The sequence below is a fragment of the Carassius gibelio genome, chromosome B21 (assembly GCF_023724105.1).
Source record: "Carassius gibelio isolate Cgi1373 ecotype wild population from Czech Republic chromosome B21, carGib1.2-hapl.c, whole genome shotgun sequence".
NCBI classification, from domain to species: Eukaryota; Metazoa; Chordata; class Actinopteri; order Cypriniformes; family Cyprinidae; genus Carassius; species Carassius gibelio.
In genome coordinates this window covers 9,634,469-9,647,145 of record NC_068416.1, presented here as the reverse complement: position 1 = coordinate 9,647,145, position 12,677 = coordinate 9,634,469, and the positions used below count along the sequence as shown (strand labels likewise).

The window sequence follows — 12,677 nt, the reverse complement described above, 5'->3', positions numbered from 1 at the left end:
GCTGCCAAGAATGACTTGTGAAACTTCCATTTAAAAATACTACTACTCTCTGAAACTCCAGTGTAATACTATAATGAACAAGTGGCATGCTGTGGCATCCTCCTTTTTGGCTTTACTATGATCAGGATAGTGGTGATTCTGCTCTGGTTTGTGTTTGTTAGCGCTGCAGTATTAATAGAACAGTGAAAAACACTTGCTGCTTGATGTACTTGGACATGATCCAATGATATGCAGCAGTAGAATTAGCATTTTGCTTTTCTGGCTTATTTTAATCTGCCAGCACCCTTGCGCAGGGTTCGAACTGTCATGTACCTGTCTCTTTGATAGCCTGTCTCACAATGAAGTGCGGGAGATAAGTTTGTGTTTTGTGTTGAATCATTTGTCTAGCGTGCTGTATGTTAGCGGAACGGGATACTAAAGCCATGATTGTTCACGTAGCTATCATGACGGGTTGATATGTAACCGGAGGTATGTTTGTTTGATGTGTGTATAAAGTAGAAACTTGCTTATGCTCTGAAACTATTTTTTCTTTTCATTGGTCTGCCAGAAGGGACTGAACTGTCCAGAAAATCACATTTGCACCAACAACAATAAAACAACAACAGAGCTGTCAGTTTAATGTGTTATGAAAAAATAATGCAATTACAATATCTTAACGCAGTTAACGCACTAGCCTCGCGCTCAGACCTGTACATCATTTTACATTTCATAAGTTTACTGTTGACAAATACGATGCAAGGGAACAACATCATGAATGCAGTTGTGCCCTAAAATTCAAGATATTAGGGCATAAAATGCATCTGTATGAGTTTTTGTATTTATATCATACAATATCAGACGAGCAGTGAGAGCTATATCACCATATTGCTGTTTATGTCCAAAACAGCACAAGTTCAAATGTGATTTTACATAACTGTTCAGTAAACAATTATATGTCATTGACGAATAAGTAGCCTATAGTTGATGTTCACCAATCAAAATACATCTCTCAGTCATGTGTCCCTGTGATCTACTGTACACGATCAAGCTAAAATTTAGATGCAAATGTATCTGACGTCATATTAAACCCCCGTTGTCTGTTTTTTCTGTGCAGTTCTCGGCCCGGTCGTCCTCCCAAGCGTTCTCTCGGCGTGGCGATGCAGGACAGCTCTCGTCTGCTTCCTCACAGCGTTCACGGCCTGCTCTCTCCCAGTCTGCTCTCCCCGACAGGTAAAACCCCCCCTCTCTCGCTCACCCACCTGCAAGACCTAAAAATACCAGCCTCACCTGTCAATGAATGACAGGCGCCAGTGTGTGAAACCACATATATGAACATTTTGTCTCATTTATGCTTGATTTTTCTTTCTTCTGTGGAATCTGTATTTTTTTTATCTGTGCTGTCTGTCTTTTTTCCCATCTCTCTCGCTCTCCTTTTCTTTCCTCCTCCCACTCTTCCACCCTCTGCAAATCAGCTCGTATTGATTTTCCTCCTCTGTCCTTCACTGGCCACCACTGCGTCTCAAACAGAGGTTAAACTATTGGATTTCTGTTGCCTCTTTGCTTTTTTCCTGTGCACGCATTTGCTTTCTCTCTTTCTCTCTCATCATCCCTCTTTCATCTTTCCTTCCTTTGGAATTCAATCTGTTTCAGAGGAATTGTTTTATCGCTTTAATACCAAATCCTAAACCACTGGGCATCAGCTGGGTGTTTGTTTGCGTGTTTTTATTTGCGACTAAACCACATGTGTCGTTTAGCGTCGTGCTCGGATACGTTAATGTCATGTCCACTCTTCTCTCCACTTCTTGCCTTTTAACTTCAGTTCTCTAAATTGCTGATGGTAGTGGCAATTTAGCTTTCACAATGGCCAGCGCATGTATTGATCTGCGCAGCGCGGAGTAGCCGGAGCAGTCCGTTAGCCGGCCCCGCTGATTGATTTTAGATGACTCTGTTGTTATTTCTGCCAGCCGCTCCGGGGGGGGGGATGGAGCTCTTTAAAATGTGCGTCCACATTTCTCTCAGTTCCTTTGCTCATCTCGCCATCCCCAATGCCAACAAATGTCTGACTTTGTAGGATGTGATGCGATTTGAGAGCAATGTGAGTTAATAGGGACATTGGCATTATGGGCCCTCATTCATGAAACGTGAACATGAATTTCTGTGTAAATCGTTCGTAAAACCATTCTTACGTAACACAGAATTTTTTTTCTCCCCTTTGCAAAGGACTTGTTTTTATTTATTTTTGTTATGTAGGTTATTTATTTAATTTTTACGTTTATTTAATTTCGCAGAGGCGGATTTCCGAGCCTGTCCTCCAACAAAAAACGACAATATAGGTCGTTTGTGCAAGCATTTATTAAGACCTATATTTACGTTTTAAAGTTAAGCGCCCTCTAGCGGGCGTAAAAATAATGACGGTATCATTATTTAAGTATAATGACAGTATAACGTCATTATCAATCAAAACGCACGTTTATTTAAATGCAATGTGTGGGCATTTTACACCAATCTCACAGTATTTCCTGCATATTTTACTACTGTAGGTGGCTTATTCGTTTGAATGACCACACCTAACCCCACCCCTAAACCTAACCCTCACAGAAATCATGCTAAATTATGATTTATTGAGCGTATACATTTTCGTGAACGTCTGTTCCCTGGGGTCGAACCTATGATAGCATGATTACATATCAAGGTATAACACAATAATCTACTAACTGAGCTACACGAAACGCAAACCAGAGGACAAATAAAAGAGTACAAAACATTAATATGAAAATAATCTTTTGCCGATAGGGGCGCAATTGTAGTATACGCTCTGATGGGTCGTATTTCAGGGATTTGGACAAACGACCTATACAAGCGTATTGGTTGGAGGACAGGTTGGGATTTCCTGTCACATTTTTAACAATCATATTTAATGAAGACTATACACTACTACTGCGTAAATAAAAGCAGCTTTGTTGCATAATAGACTACATTTAAAAAATAAATAGTGTAACTTTTAAGTATGTATTCTTTCCAGATGGTAGTTTACTGGTATCATTTACCCTTTTAAACAAGTTAAATGAACTAATGTGTTTATTTTGGACTCCATCCGGATGTGTTCCAAAGCCCTCGGGTCTTTCTGCTGTAATTCCATGCATGAATCCATGCTGCGCTAAAAGATCTGACTTCCACATGTATGTCAGGACGCCTCAGTCTATTCTCCATGACAGCAGTATCAACATATTGTGAAACTTGAGGAGCTGAACTTATTCTGATTGTTTATAGCGAACAATCACTCCTTTCCACTAGCATTTCTTCAGTTACTTGCATGTGTTCCAGTAAGAACAGACAACACACAGTAAAGTGATGAAGTCAAGCTGCTAAAACGTGTAAAAACAATTCCCGTAAATCATCTAAAAACCTCTACATAATACTTTTGCATAGATGTACCACCCTTCCACGGAGGTACAGTATTAATAGTAATATCACACCTGAAAATATTAACTTGTAAATGGGCCACAATTATCAAAGATTACAACATTTGTGATCTTTCTCAGCAATTGACTGAATTTGTGACTTTTTAATGAGGTAAAAATGAATATAATTAGGTAATTAGTATTGGTTGTTATATTAATCTAGTATGAATTCTAATTACAGTTGTCCTTATTATAGTCAGTAATTATACAAGTGTGTATTTATAATGAATTTAATGATGTAATAAAATGAAATAACTATTTTTATTGGTAACACTTTAGTATAGGGGCCAATTCTCATTATTAACATATATATCTATATATATATAGATATATATAGATATTTATGTTATTTAATTTTATTTTTATTTAAATTATTATTACCATTATTTTTTTAACTAAACTTAATAAAGAAACTGTTTTAAATGTGTGGCCGTACATCTGTTCATCACATTAGTAATACATCTGAGGCATCGTAACTACTGTCCCATTCTAGCAGCATTACCAAAACATCAGCAGATTCTGATCAGACTTGTCATTTAATTATTAGCAGCAATTTGCGCTGTTATTTTCTGCTAACGCCATAATTAGGCAGGACAAAGTGGCGGCTCGGCTGATACGGCGCTCAGTGGAGGATATCAATGCTCACCCTCACCCTCAGAAAGAGGAAAAAAACAGCCAGAGAGTAGCGTCTCTGGAGAAATGAAGTGTTTTTCTGTTCTCTCGAAGCCCTCCGCTGTGTTTCCAGTCAGGACGGAGTGTCTGAATGCAGTAGGGGGGTGCTGGTAAACCAGGTGTTGTTGTGGGGTTTGTTTTTGCATTTGGTTTCCTGGATTGCTGTTGACAGAAACATTATAAGCCTGTGGCACTTGAGCGGAGGAGAGAGAGAACGAGGACATTAGAATAGCTTGTGTTGTTTGTGCTTTGGGCACGATACCTGAAACCGGGCGGCTTATTGAGAAGAGGTATGCTGTTACTTTTGAAAACTAATGATATTCACATGTGAACAATAAGGTGGAACCCTCTGAAGGAGCGACCCAAGACATATCTAGAGGCCAGAATATCAGTTTAAGAGACTTATTGCTAGTTCAATATGAGTTAAGCTCAATTAATTGTGACTCATCCCTTGTTTTCTTTATAAAAAAGCGGGGAAAAAAATGGTAGAGCACTTATAGAGGTCAGATTTAGAGGATTTAAAAGCAAAAATGTGAAGGTTATAATTTAATAATAGCACTCACATTTATTCTTCTATTAAAACTTGTGTATTATTTCAGCTGTAAAGTTGTTGTTTTTGTTGGTATATTGTCATGGCAATGAAGTTGTAAAATTGAATATAAATTCACCCAGAAAAGGTTAGTGAGTAATTATATCATGCTAAAATCATGTAAATATGTATACTTTTAATGTCTATTGGCTTAACATTTATTGGCCCCATTCAAATTCAAATAATGGTAACACTCTATTGGAAAGGGTCCTTGTTATACCTTACATGTACTTACTATTATAATAACAATAGATTATGCAAAATTACATGCAAGTAGCCCTGCGCCAAACCCTATCCATATAGTAAGTACACTTACTTAATCAATATTACTCAATACTTGTATAACAACTGTACACTTGGACAAGGACACATTAAAATCCAAATAACCAAAAAATTTTTTAAATCAACAATGGTCTGTCAACTGAGCTTAACTTGTATTAAACTGAAATATTTGGTAACACTTCAGTATAGGGACCAGTTCTCACTATTATGTATTATCATTCCTATTATTAACATATTGGTTGTTTATTAGTACTTATAAAGCACATATTGTGCATAACCATATTCTACATCCCTAATCTTACCCAATACCTAAACTTAACAGCTTACTAACTATTAATAAGCTGCAAATTAGGAGTTTGTTGAGGCAAAAGTTATTGGAATATTAATTGAGAGAACTAGACCTCAGAAATAAAGTGTGACCAAATATTCCTTTTGATGTTGTGTTCTTTTTTTGATCCAATAAGCCACACCTTAGCAATACCCTGGTAACTAAAAACTACGTTTTGTTTCCGAATCTTTTTGTATTTGGCTGTATGGAGGGTAATTTGACTTTCACAGACTTCCCAACTCACTGCCTGTTCGGGGTTCGAGTCTGGGCCCACTGCTGATAACAGATAACTGATGGGCGGCACTGATACGAAATGTCAGCGAAAGGACACTTGAACACTCTCTCAAACTCACACATTCCCACACACACGTCCCCGGCCTTCATTCGCATACATACACACTTGTAGAAAGTGACTCTTACACAAACCTGTCTAAAAACACACACACACATTCTCTCTCTCTCTCTCTCTCTCTCTCTGTGGGTGAAAACAATTGCAGGCCTAGCTGGTGACTTTGATGAATGACATGTCCCTTTGGGGAGCAGTTTCTCCATCTGTTTATCCCCCCTTCTGTTGCCCCCCTCCCTAAACTCACTCACTCACACACATGTGCAGAAACACACAGCGCACTCAGTGCAGGAGTATTTAAGAGTGCCGCTGGCTCCGTCATGCACCTGTAAGCACTCTCGCACGCACAAGACATCTTCTTTTTTGAGCGCCTAGAGTCTCGTTGGTGTGTGTTGTTTCTGTTAGTATTTTTTGGCTAGTCAAGGAGTTTTTTTTTTTTTTTTTATGAAAATGGTGCTCTAACTAAAAACGTAGTTACCTGGTCAAACTTAAAAGTACAATTTGTAAGATATTTGCAATAAAATATCCAAAAACCACTAGGCAAGTGTTATATATTTTGTCCAGCTGAATACTAACAATATCTCTAATGTTTTCAACTACTTGTAAATCATGCGAGAATTCCCATTCTAAGCAGTGACACAGGGCAGTGCAGTCGCCTGTCAATGATGTTAGTTACCCTTTGTTACTGCCATAGAAACCACATGACAACAGTGTCGTGGACAAATGCGGAAGTAGCTTCGCGACAAACTTCAACTAGAAAGAGATGCCGATCTCGCTTGTGTTTTACTCAACAGGTGAGTTATTTTGATTTGTATCTTTACAGAAAACGTATGCTATTATAACGATCAACAAGATTAGTATTATGGGGCTTACACAGCAAACGAGGGGCATCGCATCTCTAGACCCGCACGAGGACGCATCTGATCCATCGTCCGATCGCGTCTTTGCATTGACTTTGAATGTAATCTACTCGTGCAAATTGTTGAACTCACGTTAAATCCATGATTTATGTTTCCGTCTGATTGATGGCCGTCAGCGGTTGGGTAGAAGACAACAAATCCCATCATTCCACGCTCCTTCTTAGCGTCATCAAACCACACGATTGTTATTGTTTTGATAGTGCGCCCTCTCGTGGCAGGTCCTACAACCTCTGTACCTTTAAGGTCAATATGAATTTGCATTTCACATCACATTTTACTTCCGTAATGTGACATGTTTCTACGTTTAAAGATGGTAAAAGAAAAAAAAAGGACAGAACTTCATTTTATCAATCCAAAATTGTTTTGAAGCTGAAAATGCTGGTTCATAATGGAATGTGCAAGATATATGTTAGTACCTAAAAGCTTTTCTGAGAGTGTACTAATTGTTTTTAGCACTGCCAATCAAAACATTCTACATAAACCAATTCGGTTTTACACTGTGACCTCTTGTCTGATTTAGAGCTGGTCACTTGCATTGCAGTCCGACTGGAGGGTTAACTCTCTCTGTGTGTGTGTGTGTGTGTATAGGAACAGTGCTAGGATAAATAAAACATGGAGATCTGTTTAGTGACATATGGGCCAGTGCATCCTGTCTCCTGCATCCTAATGAATGCTAAGCCTTTCAAACTGTGTGAGACGAAAGCTTTGTGCTGCCAGGAATATAGATATCAGCAAGAACCAGTGAGGGGTAACGTTTGTCTAAACCTGTGATTCACATTAGCGCCTGCGTACAGCGACACCAAACTTCATTTTGCACTTTTGTTGGGTTTGTAAAATGTCGTAAGGAGTCATGTGTTAACACGCACATCTTGAAGTGGCAGATTTAACATATGGCAGTCAATTGACAAGTCAGCTAAAAAAAACAAAAAAACAGTTGAACACAAATTAAGCTTGTATTTCGCAAATTGTTTTTGGGTGTCAGAGAGAGAGAGAGAGAGAGAGAGAGAGAGAGAAACTTCTAACAGTGTCATTAGCACATTCGTGACTTTTTGACATCTTTTTTGATCTCTGATAAAGGTGACATCTGTACCGTCTTGGCAGATTTTTTTTTAACCCTTTTAATCCCACGGGTTACATTTGTGACCAAAATCTAAAGTTTGATGGGCAAAGAACAAGTTGTTGATGTATTTTACATAGATTTGTTAACTGTAAGTGAAATTGCAGACTCTCTTGATTATATTGTACGTCATAGCTTAATTTGCAGTGACAGAAGTTTAGAAATTTACTGTAATTCAGTAATAATGTTTCAAGTCTTATGGGAGACATGTTGGCTCCTGTATGTTTTACAGTTCATAACTGTATAAATAAAGCCAATATGTCAATATACTTTGAAGAGCTAAAATATTCAAATACAATGGTAACTAGCATGATAATGCAGGGAGTACAATAGAAAACCACATATCAAATGAAACATCAAAATTGTCAAAACTATGTCAAAAACATACAGACTTTACTAAATGACATAAAATTGATAATTGATAAAAACAAGAAACAACAAAATAATTCAAATCAATAATAATTAAATGATTCTTTAATTTTGTTTGCTCGTATTTTTTTAATTAGATTTTTTCCCCCATAATTTTAACAGTTTTACCGTAAAAGTACATTTTACATTAATATTGCTTGTGTTCTGTTCATTTATTAATGTTCCTGTTTGAATTAGATTTTCACAGTGGACTATGAGGTAATGCTCACTATTGTACATCGTCAATTTTACAGTAAAATTACATTCATAGCCAATTCAATTTAATATACTGTATATGGTGAGGTCATTTAAATAGTTAATGAACATTTTTATTGTAATATTATTAGAATATGCATTTTTCTGTTAACATTATAAATATTTGTCGTTAATTATTTTTATGCAATGAAAATTTGTTTTTGAATCGTTTCTACATAAAAAGTGTAATAAATATCTGCAAATTTTTATATATAAATCAAGTTCTACATTTTGACCGAAGTTTAACTATCAGTGTGGAACATTAATTGAAAATGAGCAGTGTTTATTTGCACCACATTCACACTTTCCCTCCTTGTAACTCATTTCTGCATAGTCCTTCTGTAAGACTAGCACACACACACACACACACACACACACACACACACACACACACAGATCTCCATCTGTCCCCAGGTGCAAAGGTGGGTGGCCCTCAATCCCTATTTAATGAAGGCTATGCTGTTTTTTTTTTTTTTTGGATCATAGAGTGATCTGCCTGTCTTCAAACACTAGCAGGAGACATCTCAATAGCTCTTCATTATTGCAGGCAGAGAAAAAACAAAAAGACAAAGACATCATAATTACAAGAACGTGCACAAGCTCAGGGACGGAGAGAGTTAGAGCACAGGAGAAGATCTTCAAGAGTTTATTTCCACTGGTCTTCTGATAAAGACGAGGCTGGCCACTCTCCGATGGCTTCCCAGTACTTCTCCCACACTTCCTGCATTGATCTACTGAAGTGAATTGACAAGAAAGAATGATTTTTTTGTCTTTAAACTGTTTTTCCTCGACACTACATACGCCTTCCAAAGATGAATGTATTATCTGGTAACAAACCAGGTGAGAAAATAAGCACTTAAAAAAACAAAACAAACAAACAAACAAACAAACAAAAAACTCTCAACATTTGCACTCTCAATTATTTTTCGGTATTTTTTTCTCTGACAAAAAATTTACCATGTTAAACTGCTGAAATAGTGATTACAACAGTACAACTACAATAAACCACTTACAAAATTGTAGAATTTGTAGTAAAGTGTTAAATTTGTAGTATTTTTAAAGTACACTACATATTGTTATTAGTGCTGTCAAATGATTTTTCACGATTCATCGCAGCCAATATAAAAGTATATATGTATGTGTACTGTGTGTATTTATTATGTATATAAATACACACACATACTATTTATACTACATATATTTGGATAACATTTACATTTATACTGTACATTTATTTACACATTTACTATATATATATATGTAATTTTTTTTACATATTTACATACATGAGTTTGTATTTATATATACATAATAAATATACAAAAGCACACACATATATATTGTGTAAACAAAAACTTTAATTTTGGATGTGATTAATCGCAATTAATGGTTTGGCGGTAGTAATTGAAAATCAGTCATAGGTTTACCTTAAAAATTGTAGGGTAACTTATGTATTTGCGCAAAAAAACAGAGTCCTTGACTAAAATTAACTAGAGGAACAAGAGTTTAACTGTGGTAAAGTCATGATAGCCACAACAACTGAAGCACTTTAATGGAAATTAACTAGGTTTTAGGTTTTACTACAGGAATAATAGTTGTTATATTGGCTGTAAAATCAGAAGTAAATTCCTCCATTATGAAGTTTTTGTTACAAGAACCATTGGGTATTCATTGTAACCGTTTATCTGTAATGTCCTTGGATCCCTACCCATGTGCAAAAATGCTACTAAGTTGGTATTTTTACTTGGTATAAGTCAAACACTATGTTCAAATAATAGAACCAAATTAAATTTGGAAGAAGATCCCTTATTCACATTTTACTGTAGTATCAAAAACTACAGGAACTATTTTGGCACCAACTGTTGTTCAAGGGCAGATTAGCCATTAAACACATCAACGGACTTTCTCTTCAAAGTTTTGCATACACGGATGTCTTTTTTTGAAGAATTAATAGCTATTGAGACGTCCACCTACAGAACTCAAGTGATATGATACTCATCTGTCTGTTTGTCAGCCGCTGGCCTCCTTATCACTGCACCGCTCGGCAGCGTTAACTCTATAATTAGCCACTTAATTAGCAAAGGGGACTTGATTGACAGTTTGGAGCCACTGACTCACGTTCAGGACGAACGTCTTAGCGTATGTGTGTTGTTTGAGTGTGCTAGTGCCGCCAGCGACACATTGAGAACCACCTTAAGATCAATCCTACACTCGTATGCCAAAACCTCTTATGTTAGCACAAGTCAATCTGTGTGTGTCATAGATTACAAAAGTGGGATTAGTTCTGGGGAATGATACACATTTGTTAATCCCAAATAAATGATGTCGTCTTTATGAAGCCTTAGAGTGCCAAATTTCAGTCAAATGCCTCAGTATGAAAAATTTTACAAGTAGAATCCTTTTTGCTACATTTATAAAGCCTTGATAACTGTAGTAACTAGTGATTATTGTAAGATGCCAGAGTACCACAGTTTTATCAATTCAAATAAAATGCATGTGTATACATTATTATTATAATTTTTTTTTAGATATATGATTTTCAAAAAAAGTATCTGCTCCAAGGCTGAATTTATAAAAAAAAGCAGTAACATATTATTACAAATTCATATTAATGTTATATATATATGATTACAATTTAAAGAACTGTTTTCTATTTGAATATGTTTTAAAATGTAATTTATCCATATGCTAAAAAGCATCATTACTCAAAACATCGAAACATTTCTGATTATTGTCAATGCTGCTTAATATTTCTGTGAAATTGTGATACACTATAACTATTATACACCATATTTTTCTTAATTAATTAGTTTCTTAAAAAATTTTATTAATTGATTTAAAGTGTCATGAAAAATTTATTAATAAAATTACAAAAAATATTTAAATTTCAAATAAATTATGTTTATGTTTAAATGTCCTGCTCATCAAAGAATCGTGAGAAAAATGTCATATTTTCCACAAAATTATATTCAGCAGAAATGTTTTCAACATAGATAATGATAAAAAAAAAACATTATTAAAAATTAATCACAATAATTTATAAGAAGTGTGCAATAATTTAGTTTATTAGGATTCTGAAGGATCGGTGATACTGAAGACTTGAGTAATAGTACTGACAATTAAGTTTTGCCATACATTAGGATTTCAAAAAAAAAAATTACACATAAAAATTGTACAAGTATTTCATGATATTACAGTTTTTAATGCATGGTGAGCATAAGAGGCTTCTTTTAAGCGTATATGTGTGTATACATGCATATGTCAACGTTATTCTTATATTTTTTTCTTCAAGTGTTAATAAAGTGTTAATAAGCAGTAAGCAGAGAATTAAGCATCGAGAGGTTGTCTGAATAATCTGTCCACGTTAATTACCCATCAGGGCACCTGCAGCTAAATGAGCTTGTGCTTACCAGAAATAGTTACTGTTCTCCATGTGAAGGGCATCATCACACACACGCCTAATACAGAATTTCAATATAAACACACACACTCAAACAAAAAAGGGCCAAGAAGAAAAAAACCAAAGAGTCTCAGCATGCCACAGCGAGCTTTATTAATTTTGACAGTGCAGTATGTAAATGCCTGTTTTAGTGCTTACGCTGCTAGTTAGCAGGTATCGGCCACGCTGACACTTCTTCACCCTTGAATTAAAAAAAAAGAATAAAAAGAGAGAACGTCAATAGCACGTCGATAAAGTCACGCTAATTTTTACACGCTGTCCTCGAGTTTGCCCTCATCTGCACATTTTTTTAACTTAACATCAAAGTTCAAGATCTGACTTCGTTAATCTGGTATTAAAATGAATAAAAGGGTGACCTTGTCCAAATTAATAAGTCAGTGGCGAAACACGCTTTCAACGTTCAGAAAGGTTACACAAAGGTTAGCCTTCAAGTGCGGCACCAGCGTGCCAAGGGAGACGCGCAGAGACAGATGCTCACTGTTTTCTCTTGAACGTGCTTTGTTGGTGAGACATGGGAGCTCATCCTTTCTTGCTTTGGTTGTGTATCTGATAGACAAACATCTCACATAAGACATGTCTTTAGATGAAGTGGTAAAGGAGAGATTGTCTTGTGTCTTGAGTTGTGATCAAGACACTGTGAACCGTTTGTAGACAGACAGGCTCTGCTCTACTGCCCTTTGGTCACCCTCAAACCGAACACCCATTGTCCCTTTACTGAGCTACAGTCTGTACCAAGAACCTGTGTTTTGACTGGTAACTAAAACGAAAATGATTTTGTTAATTACAATATAGCTGAATTTTTGCCTTGGCAGCTAACTAAAAATGTAAAATATATGTAAAATATGTATTAGTTTGATTAC

The 12,677-nt window shown here is 36.0% G+C and overlaps 1 protein-coding gene across 1 annotated transcript in view; it reads left to right on the top strand.

Moving 5' to 3' along the window:
* dacha (dachshund a) overlaps positions 1-12,677 on the top strand; it is a 135,810-nt gene that overhangs the window by 62,745 nt on the left and 60,388 nt on the right. The window contains exon 2 of the mRNA XM_052587401.1: positions 1,094-1,209. Coding sequence (XP_052443361.1) covers positions 1,094-1,209 — 116 coding nt within the window. The remainder of the gene's footprint in view (positions 1-1,093; positions 1,210-12,677) is intronic.